This window comes from Stegodyphus dumicola, chromosome 2 (genome assembly GCF_044657685.1).
Source record: "Stegodyphus dumicola isolate Sdum_Otavi_A_Nest chromosome 2, ASM4465768v1".
Classification (NCBI taxonomy): domain Eukaryota; kingdom Metazoa; phylum Arthropoda; class Arachnida; order Araneae; family Eresidae; genus Stegodyphus; species Stegodyphus dumicola.
The window spans coordinates 33,134,244-33,157,695 of record NC_140769.1 but is presented as its reverse complement, the minus strand read 5'-3'; the positions used below and the strand labels follow the sequence as shown (position 1 = coordinate 33,157,695).

Genomic DNA, 23,452 nt, shown 5'->3' with positions numbered 1-23,452 from the left:
AAAATGAAAAAATTTGATTTATGTGTACATAAATCAGAGTTTGCTCTTGCTATTGTTTACTTGTCAGTAACAATAAATGATGTGAAAATTCCTGGACTTCGATGTAAGCAAACACGTAAAGTAAACAACGCTAGAGTTCATGGCAAACACACTGAGCAGAGAAGAGGAATTCAGTACAACGGCCAGTTTTCTTGTTTAATTAGTTTGTACGTGTAAATTTTGCAAGGATAATTTTCTGTTAGTGCTTCATTTAATTTTATTGTTCTTTCTAATCTGCGAGGCTATCGCATTCATTTTGCTATGATATTACATTAAACAATTTGAATTTTGCTCCTTCTGAAGCATGTTACTGTATTTCCTGACACCTTAGTCACTTACTAAATATTTGCATTTTACATTTGACCGTCCTACGCAGGATGATTCGCTTAAGCGTGTACGACTTCTGGGAAGGGTTAGCTATTCAAGAAAAGGATTCAGAAATACACAGGAATATAAGCGTTGAATAGTTGCGTTGTCAATCTAGAGGGGGTTGCTGTGGAACAGGTAAAACCTCCACGCGCGAAATTCAGCATTTCACAGTCAACCGCAAAGGAAATAAGATGGAAGATTTCAGTAATTTCGAGGGAGCAGATGTGCAGGGTGAATCAAAAGTCCGTTAACATTTGAAAATTCAAATATTCACTGAAAATTGGAGGTAAACACTGACACAAGTGCTTGAAATGTCATGGGATTTTATTCAAAGCAAAACACAAGTGTTTAAAATGGCTAACAGATGGCGTTTCACATGATAACAAAGGCAACAATTAGCATACCGATTGATTTTTTAGAAATGACTATGTTCTTTATAACAAATATTCTACAGGTCGGCCCTCATTCATCTAGAATACCTGTAGTCGAAGGATAATGTTGTGAATAGAACTGTACAGCATATCTGTATGTATGGTGACAAACTGCCGTCGGAATTTGTCTTTTAGCATCCCTAATCAAGTCGGACGAAAAATTATTCTTTAAAGGCGACGCTAACCACTAGACCGGTTGGGCGGCTAGTTTAAACATTACTTTTCCCAATGAATAGAGGAGCTTAGCTAGATTTCAGATCCTGTCAGTAAAGATTTAAATAAAAATGACTATGTTCTTTATAGTTATCATTCCCTGAGAAAGTTACCTGAACTACACAGTTATCATTCCCTGAGAAAGAACAAACTTACTGAGCTTTCACCCAATTATTCTTTAAAGGCCTTAGTTGAAAAAGAGTAATTATTCCTTTTGCAGTTCCAACAAGAAAAGAAAACGACGAAATGAGTGAGAAGGAACTAAAATGTTTGTTGCCATTCACAAATAATGAAATAAAAAGGACATTTTCATCTAACACGTATATTATTTACAAATGGATGCTGTTACGAATTTAAGACTTTAGCTAGCTAAATTTGATTCTAACTTTAATAGACTCAGCTCAATGAAGTAGACTCAAGGATTACGTTAATAGCACAGGGCTTGAACAACTCAAGATTACCCTATTAAACTGCACTTTTTCATTTATTAATTTTTAGATGTGCGGTATAATTATTTTATTATTCATTTTGTACTTAAAATCTAGTAGTTCTTCCTCAGAGATCGAGTCTCAGTTTTTTTTAGTATGAACAATGTTATATATTAATTCACTTTATTTTAAATATAGGCTTGGTATTTTACTAGGGTGCAATGCTATTTCAAGAATGTTTAGTGCTTAGACCTCATCAATAGTCAATAAATTCACCAGTTTGCCCATTTTCGTTTTAGAAAACATGCTATTCAGAGAAATTGCAAAGTGTTAATAACGCACTACCAAAACATATTAAACACCTTTTGGTGTAAAATATGTGTTATCGCTGTATTTTTTATTTGAAGTAAATTGTAAAAATCCGTATTTGTTTGTTTATATTTTTCTTATCTTATTTACTGAAGTTTATTAATTTTATGGTATTAAAATAATACACTAATATGGTTTATTATGGAAAGGATAAAGGTGTAAGATAGTTATAGGTTTTGAAATGTTAGGGTAGCAGTACTATATAGTCAGAAAGTGTTAATAAGAGGTACGCGAGAAATAAAGGATTTGGAATCACTTGTATAAACGATTTCGAAGTTTCAGCGAAATCAATCAGTTTTGTGATTTTTTTTTCCTGCAAGAACCGTGTTTGGACCGTGTTTGGCAAGAGTTCGATTATGGCGTTGAAATGTGTCAAGTCACACATAGCTCCCATATAGAATGTTTGTAAAATGAATGATACGTAAACAAACTTACATCCTCACTCTTTGAAATTATGTACTTTCTTACTTCCTACTGACAATAGTTTATCTACACTATTTTTGAAAGTGTTCGCGTGCTTTCTGTACATCTACATATGTGCAAGAATGTGTATGTATAATCAAGAAAGAATAATTAAATAAAAAATAGGGTGTTATATATATATAATTTATCAAGCAAAGCAGTAATAATAATTTTTGAAAAACCAATTTTGGTCAAGAAAACATCTTGCGCAATATGCTGCAAAATAAGTAAAAAATAAAAATTGTAGAAAGCTTAACTTTTTCTGTTTTTTAATTTTATTGTATTTATGTTTTACATGTCTAATGATTTGCTTTTCATGTGTATTAATTTTTGAAAACGTCTTAAACCTTTTGGAGCAGCAGCTCTTGGTAACTTTTAGGCGAGCTTTCTACAATTTATATATATATATATATATATGTATTCTCCGTAAAAATGCTATTAAGCTCCATAAAAATGCTATTACGTTTAAGTAAAATTTTAAGTCTTTCAGTTCATCTGGCTTTTCACGAACCGTAGCTCAGGATTCCACAAAGAAAAAACTCACTTTTCTCAGATTCTAGTGTTGAAATTTGAATAGATATCTCATGAAGACGCGTCCTAAGGCGTTGTTCAGTTTTCTATGTTTCTACGTAGATATCACTTTAAATTCAGCTGACCTTTATAGGTGCTTGGAAAAGAAACACTGGCGAAATCTGAGTACCCAGAACTCATTCAGATAAATTCAAGTAAAAGCTTTATACCGGAACCAGTTTTTTTACTTTAACTTTTCGTGTCAGCTGTTGGAAATGACGCAGAAAATGAGAACCGCTGTTTTTGATTTTTTGATATTTTCTCCTGTTCTGCGGACTTAAAAATGTTTAGCATATTTCTGTGCCAAATGCGTACTTCAAAGAAAGAAAAATTGTAAAATTTCTTTTTTTTTAAGCATTTATTTGGAACCTGTATATATCGCTTTTAACTATCAAGAGTTATGCTAATCAGAACACCGTTAGTGCTGAATTTATTTTAATTTCGGATTCAATAAAAACGAAAGCTGGAAAGTTTTTTCCTGTGTATCGCCTGTCTGTATTGTTACGAATTTGGTATTTAAAAAGCTAATGTTAGTTCAATTATAAATTAAATGGTTTTATTTCTCGCGCAGTGCAGCGCGTGACGAATATTAAAAGAAAGCTAAGCCGGAAAAATTAAAAATACAAGAGCGCGTGCATTAAATAAATAAATAACTCTTTTTCATTTCGAGAAAGTACTGGAAAATTCTAGCGCGTGATTTTAAAATGTTATAAAAGGAGGAAAACATCTCAGTTCGTAGTAGTTGCTTAGTTTGTTGTTGTTTAGAAAACTGCCGTTGTTGATTGTAGCGAATTCGCGGATTAGCGTTCTTTAGCTGTTTTGAATTACGTTCTATTGGACATTTGAGTAGTTAAAAGAAAACTACTGTGTGAAACTACGGATGTTGAATGTCTCATCTCGCCTTTTCGGAATGCCCGACAGAAACAAGGGAAATCCTGTATTTGCAATACTTTATCGACGGCATCCGAGATACTGAAATACAGAAAGCACTGCGAATGGCAGATGTAAAGGATGTAAAAAGCGCTCTGTTGTACGCCGTGAAATTGGAGGCAGCCCAGCAAGCAACTCTTAGGGATCGCTACCCAGTCAGAGCTGTGCGAGTCCACGACCCAGGGGACCAATTGATGGCTCGTTTAGATGATTTATCCAGACAAGTCGATGCTTTGATACGGAGTAGCAGTGAGAACAAAGTGGCTGTAAGATGTTGGAGATGTGGTTCTGAAGGTCACCTACGACGGCATTGCAGAACACCCCAGGGCACGGATAATGAAACGGATGAGTTGACAAGACCAGTGAATGCTTTAAGACGGAATAGTGGTGAAACAAAACCGACCCTAAAGTGCTGGAATTGCGGTGTTGAAGGCCACCTACGAAGGAACTGCAGAACTCCCCAGAGCACGGAAAATAAGGCATACGATTTAAACAGACAATTAAATGCCACGGGAAGGAAAAGGACTGACAAGAAACCAAAGTGCTGGAACTGTGGAGCTGAAGGCCACGTACGAAAGAATTGCAGAACACCCCAGGGTACGAAAATTGAGACAATTTCTGAGCAACGACGCAGGAAACAAATTAATGACCATATCAAGGAACGGAGGTTGCCAGATAATGAAAAACCCTGTTTTAAAGCGCTTAAGATCTCTATAGTGAGTGGCAACAATAACGGACTGTCCATCAATGGGAATATCGATGGAGTTCCTTGCAATATGATCATTGACACAGGAGCTAATGTTACCATCATTAGGAAAGATTTAGCTGAACAGTTTAAAGATAAACTTATTTGGACGCCATCCTGTGTTACCCTTCAGACTGCGTCTGGTGACAAGATCGACATAACTGGGAAGTTAAACGTAAACATCACGTTTGGAAGTGCCGCCTACCATCACACGGCATATGTGGCGGATATTACAGATCCATGCATACTCGGATTGGACTTTTTAAGGAAATACAATTTTTCCTTAGATTTCAAAAACAATAAGCTGCATTCAGCATCTGATGGCATGACTATCCATCCTCAAAAGGGATCCTCGCCTGGAAATGTCGACGCCTTGTCCGAAAGATCGAGCTCGGGAAGCTGCCGAAATCATACCAGGGTCGAAAAGAAACTCAAGACTACCAGCTATTCTCCATCCCAGAAGCTCTTCGGACGAGACCTTCGTCTGCCTTGTGACCGCCTGTTTAGTCGCCCTACGGATGCGCCTTCATCGCCTGAGGAACACATCCAAGATGCCCAGGCCCGGTTTGAGGGGATGCACCGTTCTGCACGAAAGCGAGTCAACTTGGCGACGGAGAAAATGAAGACCAGATGCGACACAAGAGCTACTAGACAGAGATCCAACAAAGGAGACAAGGTGTGGTTGTGGAACCCAATTCAACGAAAAGGACTGAGTCCTAAATTACAGTCCCCTTCGGATGGTCCATACACAGTGCTGAACACGAATGACGTCGTGGTTCGGATCCGTGAGTCTTCGAACTCTTACGACAGGTTAGCTTATTACTATGGCCATAGTACGTAATGTAAATAATTGTAAATAGTATCAGACCATGGTCCTTTTTGTTTTTAAATGTGTATTTGATTTGCATTTAGTATTTGATTTGTATTTAGTATTTGATTTGCGTTTAGTATTTGTTTTGTATTTAGTATTTGATAGCATTTGATTTGTTTAAGTTAGTTATTGCATTTATTGTTTATATTGTTTGATATTGTAATGTAATGTTTATGCCTCAGTTGCATTTATGTCACAGTTGTAAGTTTAGCTTCCTGTCCAGGGATTGTACTGCCCGGGACGTGCAGTCCTTGGGAAGGGGGCAGTGTTACGAATTTGGTATTTAAAAAGCTAATGTTAGTTCAATTATAAATTAAATGGTTTTATTTCTCGCGCAGTGCAGCGCGTGACGAATATTAAAAGAAAGCTAAGCCGGAAAAATTGAAAATACAAGAGCGCGTGCATTAAATAAATAAATAACTCTTTTTCATTTCGAGAAAGTACTGGAAAATTCTAGCGCGTGATTTTAAAATGTTATAAAAGGAGGAAAACATCTCAGTTCGTAGTAGTTGCTTAGTTTGTTGTTGTTTAGAAAACTGCCGTTGTTGATTGTAGCGAATTCGCGGATTAGCGTTCTTTAGCTGTTTTGAATTACGTTCTATTGGACATTTGAGTAGTTAAAAGAAAACTACTGTGAGATATTGTAATACTGCGTGATAATTTGAGAAAATTTAAGCATTTTTGTTGTGATAATAATAAATTTTTGTTCATTTTTCATCGGACTTGTGCATTCATTTAGTAACGAATCCGTACGCACGCAACAGTATTATTGATTGAAGGAGGAAGATTTGTTCAATTGAATAAACAGGTTTTATTTCATAGCTTAAGTGGAAAGAAAAGTTTTTCGTACATTTTTCTAATTAATCTCTGTCACACAGCAGGAAAGAAATCAAAGTTCGATTAGCGAAGGTGAGTTTTCTACCTAGGAATAAGATATGACAGATTTTTTTGTTGTTGTTTTATTCATATTTTTTTTTTTTTTTTTAATTTTGTGCTATTTGAGGTAAAAAAATTATAGAATTTTTTCAGAAATAAGTCATTTAACCCCTGACTGCAAAATTATTTCATTTATTTTTAACGACTATCGAAACATCAATACGAATCAGTTTCCTTTACGAAGCATCTTCTCCTGTAAGCAGATAGTTTACGTGAGCTTTTGAGCTTTCTTTTTATCACTCAGTTTCACCAGTAGTTAATCCGAGGTTAGTATTCTACGAACATGCTGGCTGCATGTAGTCTTCGTCTTTATCCCCTTGTGTAACATGAATATGAACAAGTTTCCTTAGAAAAAACGTATCCATGAAAGCTTCTTTACTAAGCCAAATACTAAGGTTTGCTTTCCTGTAATCGCAACCAATCGATTAACATGTCTCTGTTATGTATATTTCTAATCAGTCTTGACATTTGTCTCAAGGTCATAATTAGTTTAATTTCCTAGTAATTTTTAATTACATTTTCCACCCTGTTCTTGGAAACTTAAGTGGTTAGCAACCATGTTATAATCGTCAATTTTGATGAAATTTTTGAAAAAAAAATTATTACATTATTTTAATGCTCATAGATTAAGCTTCCCAAAACTACTTTTATTTTGTTTCCCGATTGTTGGAAGCATAATTACAGCTGTTCTTGTTCTATGCCGGGACCAGAAGTTTCTGTTTAAGAACCGAAAGCTGATATCTAAAGGTACAATGCGGAAAAAAAAGAAAAAGAAAAAATTCTAAAAGGTGTCAGTTTTAAATTACGTCCAAAGGGGCGTTTTTATAACTTGTTGTCTGTTATCTTTATTTATTAAATATTATGTTCTTCGCACTTAAACCATAAAATTCAGTTCAAGAGCAGTATCTCAAAATAATTTTAAAATGAGCATATCTTTAGAATTTCCGATACACATTTCCACGTGCTGAAGATTTTTTTTTTTTTTTTTTCACACGTAGAGTATTGACATTGCTTGCTTTTAAATCGTTGAGTTTGTTAATCAAAAATTCGTTAAAGTTTTACAAAATATGAAATAGATAATAAAACAAATTCCAAATTTGGGCTTCCAGATGCTCATATTCGGGTGGAAACGTACGTTATTCAAAATTGGATGGCTCTAGGTACCGTTGTTTTATCACAATACGAGAAATATACATACATTTATGCATATTCTTCATTATTTAATTTCTTTAAATATAATACAGGGCGATAATATTTGGTGGCAACAATTTGAAAAGTTAATCGGACATTTAGAGTGAAACAACGCAAAATGCCAAAAGGAAAATACTAGTCTTCAGGGCAAATTGCGCCTTTGGACAAAAAAAAAAAAAAAAAAAAAAAAAAAGGACAGTTTTCTATCTCCCGTTCTATTGGGCCGATTGACGAAATTCAAATTGCGTTTTTCATGTCTCGAAAGCGCGACTTAGGATATGTATTAGATTTATATATAGCATTGTTTTAATGTAGGTATTTTGAACAAAATCGGACGTTTTCTGAAATTACAGATAATGTTTTTCCTATATTTCGGTTTTACGACTTAAATTCTGTCTGAATATTAAATTTTGTAAAATTTGGTGTGAAATTTATGGAGAAATTCAAAAATTTATCTCGGCGCATTTTTTTCAGTTTGCGACGAGAATAGTTAATTCACTTGGCGAACTTCTTAATTTATGATAACCTTGTTCATGAGCGGAAAAAGTCACATCATACCTATGCCAAATTTTAAAAGGCGCCAATATATAAATTCACATATAACTTCGGAAATTTTGAATAAAAATATCTAATTTTTTTCAGGTATGCTTAGGAATACATCTACTTTAAGATGATGGTAAAAATTTTATTGGTTATAATTCGAATTTTTTTGAAAAATTTATAAAAACCATTTAAAAATACATATTTTAAATATAAATCATAAAAAATGGGCGAATTTTATTTAAACGGACCTAAATTTTGAACTATGAAAGAAGGAATCAAGTAAGTGTAGTAAAAAAAGAAAGATTACTAAATACATACCAAACTGACTTAACATTGAGCAACTAAAATTTTGAGATCTAACTACTCGTGCAATTTTTACGAAACTTGTCAGTTTGGCATAATTTGATTCGTAGAATCGATGTGTAAAAACATTTGGCATCTTATTTCAGAAAAAGTCCAACTTTGGGTCAAAATACCTATATTAGAACAGTGCTATATATAAATTGAATATATATCCAAAGTCGCGCTTTCGAGATATGAAAAACTGAACTTGAATTTCGTTTTTGGATCTTTCTTTTTTATATTAAGTGCTCGGGAACTTGATTATTTTTGCAATATTTAATTTTCATACTTAGCAACATTTTCTTTTCTTTCTGTTTGTGTTTGCATCACATTAAATCTATTTTTGAAACCTTGATTTTTGCAACTTTTCTGTTACGAAAAATAATTAAAATAGTAATTTTATGAAATTTTCCACAAATATTCCATGAAATATTGTTAATTAAATGGACTAAATGTTTAGGTTTATGTACATACCTAAAATGTTTTCAGACAATTTTGTAAAGAAAAAGAGAGAAATTCTTCGAAAAAATAACTAGTGTATGTACCTAAGCAGGTATATTTAACAGATATTTTTATTTTATCACTTAGATTTTAGTCCATTTGATTTCTTATACCTTAATAAATATAAGTGACAAATATAAAACAAAAATATTGATAAATATTTCTATGTGAACATATGTAGTAATCCTGAAATTTAACACATTTGTAACTCAAAATAGAGGAAAAAAATTACATTTTGATAATATGGTTATCACCTGTTTTTAATATTTTAAGTAATATTCTGCTAAATAACTTCAATAATAGATTTATTTATACTTTTTTCCCAACTCTGGGTGTCGAACGCGGTCAGATACCTTAAACCGATAGAGATAGCCTTTCAGTAAACTCTTACATTCGCTCATTCTTTGAGTGCACTCTGATTTTACATGCCACAATAGCAGCGAAGTTATAACATATTAAAAACTCAAATTTCCCTCTAAAACACCGTCCACTTCGTTAACGTGTACTTTTACAAAAAAAGATTGCTAATTTTATCGTAAAACTGTCTTTCAGACTTTCTTTGTAATTGGTGTATATATTTACTTAATTACTCTGGCTGTAGTAACAGACTGTATTGTACTGTACTATAGATTGTACCAGTTATTTCTGAGAATACCCTGTAACAGCATCTTTATTTAGTTAATTATAGTATTTACTTCACAACTAATTTTTAAGCTATGCATAATTTGAAATTGTGGATTGTAACTTCTTGATCAAGTAAATAATTAATGTTATTAGCAAGAATTTATGTAATGACAAGCTGAAATAAAAATTATTGATGAGCGTCTATGTTTGGGGCTTATTAGGAGCAAATGATGCGATTCTAGCAAAGTTTCTCATCGATTATCTATGCAGATATTGGAGATAAATTATGACCACTTAGTGAATGGTAATCAGTGGGTCGATGTTCATGATTGGCATGTCATGAGTGAGGATTGTAAACAAAATTATTTTATAGGCTTATAAAGAGTATGTTGTGTTGGAATATACGCCTAAAGTATCTCTAAAGTTCATCATTGTGCATAATGTTAATTGATATTAAAACCAGATCATTACTTTGACAAGAATATTGAAAAAAATATTTCATATTTAAAAAAGTATTTCTCTAAAGCTGTTAAATATATTGCTGTATGAAACGATATCAGATGTGTAAAGTTTTTCTTGCTTTAACGTGTTTCAGTGTTTCCTTTAATTATCGCATGACAAATGGAGGCTACTGCAAACAGTAAATTAGTGAGCCGCCTTTCATCCATGCATTATTTGAGTCCTCCCAACTATGTCGCTTTAAAGTCGCTTTTTAAAACTATGCTTATGAAACTGTATCCGATATTGTGCCGAAGTCCGACAATTACAGTTGGAATACTTATTGAGATCTTTTACAGTAGGTATGGTACTTAACTAATCTTTTTACAATGCACAATATGGATATATATATATATGTGTGTGTGTGTAGGATAAAAACTAATAAAAAATATGTGAATCAAATTTATAATTTAATGGTAAAATATTAATTCTCTCTATATATTCTAAAAATCGTAATAACCTCTCTGCATTGCGTCATTTCTAGATCTTCTTCTTTCTTTTTTGCATGGCCTCCGCAGCGCTAATGACGTAATAATTGGGAACTGAAACTACCATTGTAAACCAAAACTTTTCTCTTCGCGTGCTTCCATCTTTCATAACTATGCACTTCAGCCTCTGTCTGTGCTGTGCTTGGACGCAACTTCGCTACGCTGCTTCCTATTGCAATAAAATCAATAATGTAAATGTTCTTGAACAGGCACGATTAGGGTGCCAAGTGATCTGTGGAGTTTCATTTATGAAGTCAAAACATTAGCTTACGATGCAATCAGAACACTTCCTCTTCAATATAGGATAACTAATCATCAACAGTGCTCCGTCGTTTCCTTGTGTTCTTATTCTTACATATATTATTCTCAGCTATTGTGTGTGTGTATTTTTGCAAGTGGATTAAGTTAGCCATTGGTTCAAGTTTTGAAAACTTCTGTTTCACGTGTTTGCTCGACAATCACCCCAGAGACGATCGTATTATCCGCAAACCTAAACCTCTTTGGGGTGCCAAAATAGAGGGTCATATTTCTTGACCACGTATACACAAAAAGAAAAAAATGCTTGCTTATATTTTGTATTTCTTAAATATAGTTATATATTGTCTGAAATAAAATTAAATAAAGAATTTTTAATGTTATAAATAATTATACAAAAAAACCTTTCATGGTGATTACCTTGCCAAGACAACTGCTTTTGAAAGTGGCAGGCATTTCGGCCAACTTAACGGTGTTCAGCATCGCCTAATATCCTGTTCGCTACAGAAAATCAGAATCATCTGGAACCATGGTTGGTCATATTAGAAACCTTTTACTGTGTATCCTGCGTCTAAATTTTCTTTGCCTAGAGGCATCAAATACTCTTGCGATGACCATAATGAAAACTTACATTGTTTTGACACGTTTGAAACATTTCAACATGTTTAACAGTGCTGAAGTAACCCTTTGTTATAGAACTGATTTTAAAATAAATGATTTGCCCAATACAGCATATTGAAAGCAGTACTCCAAATTCGTTATCTTTACCATTTATATTCTTAACACTGGCTTCATATCTGATAAATGAGGTTCAAATTTGAGATTTCTCAGTTTCTTGTATTTTCTTTTCAGGTTCGAATTAATCTTGGAGCTGGTGAAGCTGTACTTTCATCCACACCTGGTCTCAGCCTGAATGATCTGTTGTGGCATGAAGTTGAACTGCATCGAACCGATGCGGAATTAACGCTCATCATCGACAGTCTTCACACTACGTATTTGGATATACCTGGCCGATTTTTTGAACTGAATGTCAAATACGGTGTCTTCATTGGTGGAGTGGGAGGATTCAATGAACTTTTCCTCGGTAATATTCCTAATTTCCGAGGCTGCATCGATGACATCCTTTTCAATAGCCATGATATCCTCAAGATAGCGGCGACATCATCGTCTTCAGATGAGCACAATGTATTTTCTGTTAGCTGGAATTGCAGCGACGAGTTTGAAGCCTTATCAAATCAAGCCATCAGCTTCATGGAAAAAGGTCTGTACTCATTCTTCATGTATAAGTATAATATTTAGTTTATATCGGCAAATTATACACTCACTATATAAGTACAAAAGAATGCACCTTACATAGAATAGACCTAGCCGATCCTTTTTAATTATAGTTATTTTTCGTTTATGTGCTTTAAAAATGAACCAAAACTGTAAAATTAAACATGTTAGCAAGAGTGTTGGAAGGCATACTTATTGCTGGAGATAATTATGCGATATATACAGTAACAAGTATATTATTGTCTTTAATCCCACTAGTTTTGTAATATTCTCAGGCTATGTCTGGTATAATTATGTGACAGTAGGACTGCAAGAAAAATGTCATACTGTGAAGGAGAAAGAAAATAATATAAAATAAAAATGGAGAATTAAGTAACGGTTGTCCTTGTGTGAGCCTTGTGGAAGGAGAGTAATGCTAAATGTTAACTGAATTTTTAATTAGTATAGCAATATTTCGTTTGTATAGTAAATTACTGTAAAACAAATCAGTTGATTACATATCTAGTTATGACGAATAATGTGACGCATTGGAAATTTCCTATATGATTAGCTTGTACAACTTATATGTACATCACAGTTATGTAATTAACAGAGTGTTGTAAAAGTCATCTGTGTGTACATGTAACTAAAGTCATTTTAATTATTTTGCAAGTTTTGCTTTAATTCATCTCCAAATTTAAAGCAAGCATGTTTAAGAGCAACAACTAGTGATTCTTATTAATTCTTATTAATTATTGCTTTGTTATCAAAGTATGTATTACAATTTTATTTGGACTCAAGATGAGATTATATCTTGATAAATATGTTTTATGTGCCTCTGATGCACATAACATGTCCCAAACACTAAAACTTAGTCTACCATAACCTATTTTAAATTCATTTAGAAGACTGTCTACAACTGCGCAGAATTATTTATAACAAAGGCTCTTGTATGATTAAATATTGAATGTTTGATGTAATTTACTGAATATCGAGGTAATAATTATAAATAAAAATAGTATGAGTACGGACCTATGTATCCGCTAACGTACACAGCTCAAATAAGACTGTGCTTAAAAATTTTTGAAGCTGAATTTTGAAAAAAGTTTTCAATTAATGTTAAGTGGATGGAGTGCGCATATTACAACTGTAAAATTTCTTCTATTTGAAATAAGATCAGTAGCATATGGTTGAAGAACACCAGGCCATACTTACTTGTTGAGGGTTTAGAAAGTCACTAAAATTTATTGTAATATCAAATTCAGATTGCACAACTCCTTTATATATTTCTCTAAAGATACAAAAACAACCCGTATCTGTCTTTTAATACCATGGGGAAAACCACGAAAACGCCCATGCAGCCAGTCCGTTCGCGGAATTCGAACCTGGGACCGAACTACCAGCGTTCAGCGACTTTAGCGCTCGGTCACTGGTGGGCCCCAAATTTGGAATTTGTTTTATTATCTGTTTCATATTTTGTAAAACTTTAACGAATTTTCGATTAACAAACTCAAATAATTTCAAAGCGAGCAATGGCAACGTTGTACAGAAAAAAATATTTTATCTCCAGCGCGTGAGACTGTTTATCGGAAATTCTAAAGATATGCTCAATTTAAAATTATTTTGCGATATTGCTCTCGAATTGAATTTTATGATTTAAGTGCGAAGAACGTGATATTTAATGAATAAAGGTAACACACAAAATGTTTAAAAAAAAACGCCCCTTTCAACGTAATTTAAAATCTGAAACCTTTCAGATTTTCTTCGTTTTTCTTTTTGTATCTGTTATTTTATGTAATTTTAGCGTTTAGTCTTGTTAAATATATAAGTCTTGTAAGTATATAGACGATTTAGTCTTGTAAATATATAGACAGTTTAATCTTGTAAATGTATAGTTTATTTAATAAATAAGTTTAGTCTTGTAACTATATAGGCAGCATATTTTTAACATGTTCAATCTGTATGTCATGAAGGTGAACAGGTGAATACAGGGTTGAACACCCGGACGATTTTTTATGGTTTGGTTTGGTTTGGTTTTATTAGATTACGGCAAAGCACTCGAGGGCTATCTGCCTTAAGGGAAGGATGCCTTCGTGGAGGACTTTCTAAGGAAAACTGGCTCGTATACACGTTACACATGGGGAAAACCACGAAAACGCCCATGCAGCCAGCCCGTTCGCGAGATTCGAACCTCGGACCGAACTACCAGTGTTCAGCGACGTTACCGCTCGACCGCTGGTGGGCCCCGACTTTTTATGACAAATCGGGTATCGTCCGGCACCTGTAACTATCTAGTTGGGCCACACTCTCCCGGCGTCCAATAAGGGCCGCATCGGTAATTTATTAATATTAACGCTATACATACATGATCATACAGGGTCTGCCAAAAACGTAGAGTTACGTAGATTTAGGTGTTTGAAACAAGTGCGTACAGATTAAACGTTTCAAAAATGTGTGGAATGTGTTGTGTCTTCGCACCTGAGGGTCATCTGGGAACCTCAAATTTTTCCGGTGGCACTTCGGCCGTGACTCAGCATCGGACTGCTGTGGATATTCGTGGAGATATTCGTGGCGCCCTTGATTGTTGTTTCTTGATTGATTATACCTGCCTATTTGATAGTAACAGCATGGTGTCCTTCATGTTTAGTCCTGTCCTGCCCTGTCCTGCTTTCAGAAATGATTTGAGTGGATAGCAAAGTGTATCAGCGATCGAAGTATAACACGTATATTTCGATTCTACCATATTTTATTTCTGTCTAAAAGATTTCAGTGTTGCCTATATGAATCTGAAATGCAGAATCTCAAATTCACTCATTTATAGTTTGTTTGATGGATTTTTATTCTATTATTATTCAATAATAAACACATATTTTATTATGCAATAACTAAATTATTATGTAATAATATAATTACAAAAGATAATAGCAGTTTGTATGCCAAGATAAAGAGTTTGAAATCTCTCTATCGTGAAGATGGCATTTGGTATTACCGATGGCTAAAAATTTGCCTTAAATTGAATTATTTTTATGAAAGGAAGTAAACTACTAAATAAAATGTATCAAAGATTTAAATAAATTAATTAATAAAATATGTAGCAGCATTTTCCAGGAATCGCACTAGTGACCGAATGGATAAGATCGCTAAACGCTAGTAGTTTGCATTCCGATGGCTATCATTCATGTTGCAACCTAAATTTTGCTCTACGTGGTTGGTTTATCTAGATCTGAAATGCATAAATTTCAAAATAATAAAATTTTAAATAATTTTGCTTTTGTTTTAAAAATTTCTGCCTAATGTAATATTATTACGGTATGCAGTATTTTTATTAATAAAATGCAGCTTTAATAAGTATCCTATTATTTTCCAAAGCAATGTCTTCTGAAATGCTCTTATATTTAATCTCTGTTTACGTATTGCTGGTATGAGGGAACAAAATGCGTGTAGAAATTATAGAACAAAAAAATCAATAATGGTAAATATTCTGAAAATAATAAAACTTTATGTTACTTTATCTTATTCGATATTTTATGAATCAATACTCATAGCAATGGATTTGAAAAGCTTTTCTTGGGCAAAGCACACTCACTATACAATCACAAAAGACTTCAATTTAAATCAACTGGGTTAGAATTCAACCAGCATTGTAACCCTTTATGTCTCTACCATTATCCTTTCTCGAATTCTCGGAGAGGTCTGTTTAAGACATTGTATATATGTTAGACGGGTTTTAAGTGCCCTCATTTTGCGTAGCCAGTATTCATAGACTTCAATGTTCCACATAAAATTCGAATCAGCGGAACTCCGTTATAATCATTTTTCATTAATCATGCTAAGTGCAAAAATAAGCAAAGTTGTATGCGGAGTATGTACTATTACTATTTAGTTAACAGTTTGAAGAGAGATGAAACAGTACTAGTGGAAATAAATATAACGAAAAATAATAAATCACAAAGCATAAATATTATATTTTTGCTAATTATGTAACTCTCATAACTTAAAAACGCCCTCAGAAAAGCGAGATTATTTATCTAATGAAATTTGTTATTTTTAACTGAGTCGTTACAGACGAATTGTCGTCGTTATCAATTCTTTAAAAACAATTTCGAAAATGAATCTAGTATGAGTAATCTTTTTAGAGGATTACTGGAACAGAAAAAACGGTTCATTGTGTCTATAAATAATCTGAAATTGCTGCAATTTTAAGGATAAATTATTACTTTAATATCTGGAAAACTGTAAGAAGGGCTATTGTTTTTCAATTTACGTTGTTTGATAGATATTATTTTTCTTCCAGAAGTAGCTTCAAAATTTCAAGAATAGAATTCAAAATGATTAGAATTACAAATAAATAGACTATTGTTACTAAAACTGATGCATTTATTACTTTGAGATTTCTAATTGATTACTTCATTAGCACAGGAAAACACCATTTCTTTTGCGAAATAATGTGTACTTTAAATAATGAAAATAAATTTTCCGAAAGTATGGCTAATTATCTTTAAGGATAGAACTAAGTCAATCTTTTGATAAAAGTAACTTAAATAGAACATTTGGTGTTAACAAATTGAAATATTTCTAATAGTTGTTTAATAATTCTCGTATTCTACATATTGATTGCAGAAAAGCCATCATTTCTCGAATAGACAAAGTTACTAGTTGTGATAAAGGTATTCAGAAAGCTGCTTATGCATTTAATTGGTATATTTGTTGGTGTTACTTGCTTTCAATATGCCACCCAGACGAAAAAGGGGTTAGTGATTCTGACTGCCGTACTGAAAGGCCCGGGTTCGAATCCGGGAGAAGGCATGGGTGTAAATAATCTATATTTTCATTGGAAGCAAAAGTGGACCATCTATCAGGTGCCTTCATAATAAAGTGATTACCGCTTCCTGCGTGGCCAACGCCCATAATGTGTAGTGCCCGCTATTGGATTAAGAACTTCCTTTCAATATGAGGCATGGTTTCACCTCTCGATTTGTATTAATACACGAAACACATGACTGTGTTTCATCAGTTTTTGCACGGGAATGCGAGCTGCGATATCCAGATATTACAGTATTAGCATTTTATGATTTAAGGAAACAGTGAATAATGAATATTACTGCTTAACACTCACGATTGCATCGGTCTTTCTCTAGAAGACGAAATCGTCTCCTCCTTGTTTCAGCTAGATGAGTCTACTTTGCATGCATCTACTAATAGCTGCTGATAAATATTCCAGCTGAGGTCTGTGCTTTTGGAGATGTGTGTAGCATCTTAAAGTATTTGGGTCCTCGCCCCTCGGAACATACAGTTTACAGCACTTCCTCGATTGCCATCATTCTTAGGGGATTATAAAAAACATCTGTAGAAAGTGTTTGAAAATAAAATGAAATAGACTATTTGCAATGCCCTTACAAAATGTGTTTCAAGACACTTTGTAAATGTAAAGATTAAATGCATAAAATTGCTTCAGATTGTACTTTTATATCCCTTTTCTAAAATTAGGGGACATTGTTGGGAGTAATAAGCTTTTTAGCCATTTACATTGATTTTCAAAAATGTTTCTTTTTGTTGGTATATATTTTGTTCCCCTAATATGGCTTTGTTTATTGGCTATTTTCTTTCCTTAGTGTGAACTGAAATATAATTTTGGAAATTATTATTTTTCTTTTATATTTTTGAGTTCCACATGTACAAAAACAATTTTGCCTTCTCTGTAATTTTGATTTTTTTCAGTTATCTTATTCTTAGTAATTTTCCCAAATTTCTAATTTTTAAAATGATCAGTTAAATTGTTTTCCTTTTGTTATAAATTTTGACTTTTAACGACAATTTAACGACAATGAAACCTCAGTTAACGAATTTAATTCGTCCTGAAAGCTCTTCGTCAAATGTTCGTTCGTTCGTTCGTAAACCGAAGCAGTTTTCCAGTATTTTCTCCCTCCTTCCAACGTGCCTTCATGGTGTAACTGTTAGCACACACGGCACGCATTCGAGAGGTCCGAGTCCCGGCGAGGGCACTGCACATTTTTCATGTCTTCAGCATAAATATAACCAGATGGCTCTACAGTGGCGTTCGAACTAAAAAAGGTGGTGCCTAGTGATTCTTCTCCACTAAGATTTGGCGATTGGGGTCCTCTAATCCCCTGTCGCCCTTTAAAAGGGAGAGTATTTTCTCCATCCTTCCAGCACGCCTTAGTGATGTAACGGTTAGAACATTCGGCGCGCATTCGAGAGGTCCAGTTCCAAGTGCCGGTGATGGCACTGCACACTTTTCATCTCTTCCGCATCAAAAATAATCTAATGACTCTACAAAGATACTTGGATAAAGAGAAAATGGATAAATTCATCCCTTGGCGACAGATGATTGCTTATTTAAATTTCGCAACAGTACTCTTCCCGAAGGTTCACTGGAAATCAGTAAATAAAAACAAAAAATATAAACATATTATTAAACAGGTAAAATAGACGAAAACTTAATTTAGTTTTGCTGTGCATGTACGAACTAAAGTCGACGCCATAAATGGAAAATGAGGAGAAAGGTGTTAATGTCTGGATTTAAAATACCTTTTTATAAAACAAAAACGTCAAATAACTGTCTTTAGGAGGTATCTTCTTTTTATCTTTTCGTTACTTTAAGTGTCATTCGTCTCTGCTTGAGACTCACTAAACCTCCGTTTCTCTCAAAATTTGACCAATGTAACATGCTGTTTCTTACGTTTTAAAATGTTTCTAAATGTAAGAGGAAGCATTGCCACTGAAAATTGTAATGTTGTAGCTTGCTGCTGCTTTATCAGGGTGATATTGTTATGTACAAACTTTGCATCTTACCCGATTTTTCAAAAATTTCGCGTATCAGAGAACAAGGCTCATTTTTCTTTCCTCCTCCTCTTCGAAAGACATTTCTTTCACAATCACCTTTCGTTGTTGTTTCGTTACTGATACATTGTTGCAGCTTTTTATCGTTTTGAATTCATTTTTATGATCTTGTAATAACTTCTCCCTGTCTTCATTAAAACTTCCTAGCCTGTCGTTTCGCCAAGAGATGCAATATCTAGATAACAAAAGAAAATTTCTGAAGCATTCAAAGTCTGTGCTTACAACCCAATCTGGCCATAATTTTTTTCAGGCCGAATTCATGACGACGTAAGTCACTTACTGCCAGGGTTTGTTAATGGTAGATGAGAAATGGAAAATATTCAAATGATTTTTTAAGAAGTTCGTGAGTCTTAATTATATGGCATAGGTTATTTCAAAACACCTTTGAAAATCATATGTTGCTCCAAAAGTTCGGCATCCGAGGCGTTTTTTGTTCAAATAAAGTGAACGCGTGAAGTGTGGCATTTGTGATCCGAGGTTTCACCATATTATGTATCTAATTTCATTTTTAGTTGTTTTGGTTTGATTTATTTAATTATGACAAAGCACACGTGCTATCTGCCTAAGGGGAGGGATACCTTCGTGGAGGACTTTCTAAGGGAAACTGACTCGTATACACGTTACACATGGGGAAACAGCCAGCCCGTTCGCAGGATTCGAACCTCGGGCGGAACTACCAGCGTTCAGCGACTTTACCGCTCGGCTGCTGGTGAGCCTTCATTATTATTATATTATTAAAAATAAATAAAATAATATAAATAAAATTTAGTAAAATGATATGAAATTTAATAAAATTTAAATTTCAAATATTTATATTTGTAAAGTATATCATATTAATTAGGCAGTTATTATTATTATTAAGTCTTTATTATAACTTCTCCTTTTCGTATTCCTCACCAGAATACAAATGCTTTATGCGTATGTAAGCTTCAGTTCAAAGAGAGCTTCTTGCAACCGCTTGTTGTTGTAGTGTTTTCGTCAGCTCTGCTTAAAAGTGACATTCCGGCTTTAGCATTCTCGCTAGCTGATGTTTTAAATAACGCGTCGGTAAAATGTTTGAGCTAGCTTATTCTGTTTAATGTGCAACCTTAGTCTACGGTTATAATTTAATTATCTGTTAAGTTGAATATCCATAAGTGGTGGAAATTTTGTCTGTAGCACAAGTTTTGCCTTGTATTTTAATTTAAGATTAAAATAAAAAGGCTAAATTAAACCCTCTTCCGTATTTTATGAGTTGTTTTAGATGTAGTGATGACTTGCTTAGTATGGTCTGCGGACTTTAGTTTCCAGTTAGAATAACAACCCTGCATTTAATGATTATAAATTTAAAGAATTATTTCATTATTTTTTAAATTGATTCTGATATAATTTAGAGACTTGGCTTTAAGTTTTGCAGTTGCTGCTTAACTAAAGAATTATCAGTTGTATGCGAATTTTGTCTTGTAATTATTTACTTTCATTTCAGTTTTGCCTTCCATATTAGGATTCAATTGTTTTTGAGGTTTTCCAAGTTTTAATTCTGTTGTTTTTGAATCGTTCAAATGGTTTTCGAGTTCTGATTTAGTAGCTTTTAATTTATGCCTTTGTGTTAAAAAAATGTGTCATATTTAATTAATATTAAATTCTATGTAATTCATCTCTTTCTTATTTCTTATATATTTTCTGGTCATTTAAAAAAGGAAAATAAATCTAATAGAACAAAACAAAAAAAATTAGTATGATCTTAATTCTGAAAAAAATTATAATGAAATAATAATGATATTAATCATAAAAATAGTAATAATAATTTTAATAATGAAAAGGTTTTAAAAAAGGAAACCAAATTAATTTGAAAAGCAATTTACGTTTCTTCCTTCAGCTTTCAAGTAAATTTGTTTTGACAAAAATACTTTTTTACTTTTTTATTATTAAAAGTTTCTTAGTGATGATTCTAAACATCATGATACCTAGCAAAGCGTAATGAAATGCAACTAACATAAAAACTTTTTTTTTTTTTTTTGGTATCAAAAAGGGGTGCTTTTGTTTCATTATTATCACGAAACATTTAGTAACAAGAGTAACAGAAAAAAGTATGTTTATCTGTTTATCTCCCTTTAAAAATGTGAGATGAGTAAGTCGAATTATGTTCAGAACAATAAACACACCTGTGCTTTAAAAAGTCATCTTTTGCTTTCTTCAGTAAAAAACTTCCATGAAAGTCGTGAACATAGAAATGAAATATTCTATACACGTTTTTATTGTTATTTATTATGTTTTAATGCAGTTCATTCAATGATGTAGAAAAATGCAGCGCTCATTTGTAAATAGAATTTATGAATTGCTCCATTTTAGTAGAATTGAATGAAGAAAAAAAAAATGTTGGACTGTAAGTTTCATTGACTTTCATGATTAGTATCATCAACGTTAGTTGTACGAAAGTTACGTGTAATTAAGTTTTCAGGACTTGTCTTTAAGGTGCTTACCTTGAAGCATTCATCTTGATCGGTTATTCTGTAAATAATAAATAAAATTTCTACCTATTAACTCACAATTTTGCGCCTAAGTATCTCAAAACGAGGTAATTTAAATATGGATAAATTAATTCGAAATTTCGTTATTCAAATTATAATTTTTTGTGTCGTTGTAGTAAAGATCAAAGCAAAAAAATCCAAGAATGATTTTTAAATGCTTTTAAATAATTCTTAGTTATTACTGGTCAGCTAAAAAATTTATCACCATTCTTCATCCATAAGTATATTGTGGCCTCAGTAGGCGAGCCAAAACACATAAAAAAGCTCCGTTCAGGATCTCTGCTCATCGAGATTACATCTGATGCACAATCTTCCTCTCTCCTAAAAATGACCATAATGGGGAAACATTCTATTACTGTATCCCCACATAAGTCTTTGAACACGTCAAGAGGTGTCATTTCGGAAATAGACTTGATATCAGTCTCTGAGGATGAACTTTCAAAAGAACTCGCCGAGCAAAATGTGTGTGGGGTCCGCGGAATAAAAGTCCGTAGAGACGGGCAACTCGTCAACACAAAACATCTTATTCTGACTCTTTCATCTCCAGAGCTACCGAAAGCCATTAAGGCAGGTTACCTGAATTGCGCCATCAGACCTTACGTGCCGAACCCACTGCGCTGCTTCAAGTGTTTGGTCATGCGAAGGCCGCATGCCGGGGAAACCTGGCATGTGCTCGCTGCTCTGCAGGTGGTCACGAAAGTCAGGAATGTGTAGCTGATCCAAAATGTGTAAACTGTCATGCCGATCATCCAGCATACTCACGAAACTAAGTGGAAAGAAGAGAAAGAAATACAGCGTATTAAGACTACAAGAAAAATCTCCTATCCTGAAGCTAAGAAACTTTTTAGCACGGGTCAGTCAAAAGCAAATGTCTCCTATGCTCAAGCCACTAAATCATATCGGTCAATAAGTACACCAACATCGCATAGCACACAGAAGAAGACACCTGAACCAAAAACAAATGACAAAGATAAAGTTTTTCCTCTAACTCCTCCCAAACAGACAATAGAAAGTCGAGAAATAAAAACACAAGAAACAGAGAATTCAAAAAAGAAAATCAAAAGCTCAGAAAAGAGAAGCTCAAGCCGAAGCTCTATTGAAGGGATCTTTTCAGACTTTATCGAATCTGAGATGGAAACAGATGGAGGCAGAGATCTCTCGAAAAATGTTCTACCTCACAAAACAAAGAAACAGCATCGAAGCAATAAACATTCCTAATGGCTACTCTCATTTCGTGGAACTGCCGGGGCTTCTATCAAGGTATTGATGGCATTAAGCAACTTATTAATAAATATCGACCTATTGGTATAGCGATACAAGAGACATTCCTCAAACCTGGTAATTTTGCAAAGCTACGTAGATACTCGATGATAAGAAAGGATAAGACTTTCAGTGAACGCGCAAGTGGCTGCTTACCTCAATTAATTGCCCTTCGAGTGCTCTCCCTTTGGATACTCCTCTCCAAGCAGTTGCAGTATAGTTGAGCATTCGATCATTGACTACTGTTTGCAGTATTTACATCCCGCCTAATGAGAACATTAATTTAAGAGATTTAGAGGATCTAATTGTTCTCACTACCAGCTCCTTTTATTCTAGTCGATTATTTCAATGGGCACAATACCTTGTGGGGTAGTAAATACACAAACCCACGAGGGAAACAAATTGAACAGCTACTCCACGACCACTGTCTCTGTATCCTCAACAACGTAGAAAGCACTTATTTTCATCAGCCAACAAGAACCTTCCATTCCATTGACCTTGCTATTGTTTCTCCACAGCTTTTGCCATTTTGTTTCTTTAATGTCGAGAATTATCTATATAATAGCGATCATTTTCCTATTATCATAAGCATTACAGGAAATAGGAGTGTTTTTATACCTAGAACACCACGCTTTTTGTTGGACAAAGCCGACTGTAGATTTCCTCACTTTGTAATTATATAGATACTGCTGGAAGTGAAGAATATTAAGAACTGATAAGCGAATAATCGCTTGACGAATAATCGTGTGACAGAAAACAACA

At 33.6% G+C, this 23,452-nt stretch overlaps 1 protein-coding gene across 1 annotated transcript in view; it reads left to right on the top strand.

Annotated features, from left to right (window-relative positions):
* The window catches only part of LOC118190444 (chondroitin sulfate proteoglycan 4-like), a 440,283-nt gene that overhangs the window by 397,334 nt on the left and 19,497 nt on the right, over window positions 1-23,452 (top strand). The window contains exon 3 of the mRNA XM_085810557.1: window positions 11,658-12,066. Within this exon, the coding sequence (XP_085666683.1) occupies window positions 11,658-12,066 (409 nt within the window). The remainder of the gene's footprint in view (window positions 1-11,657; window positions 12,067-23,452) is intronic.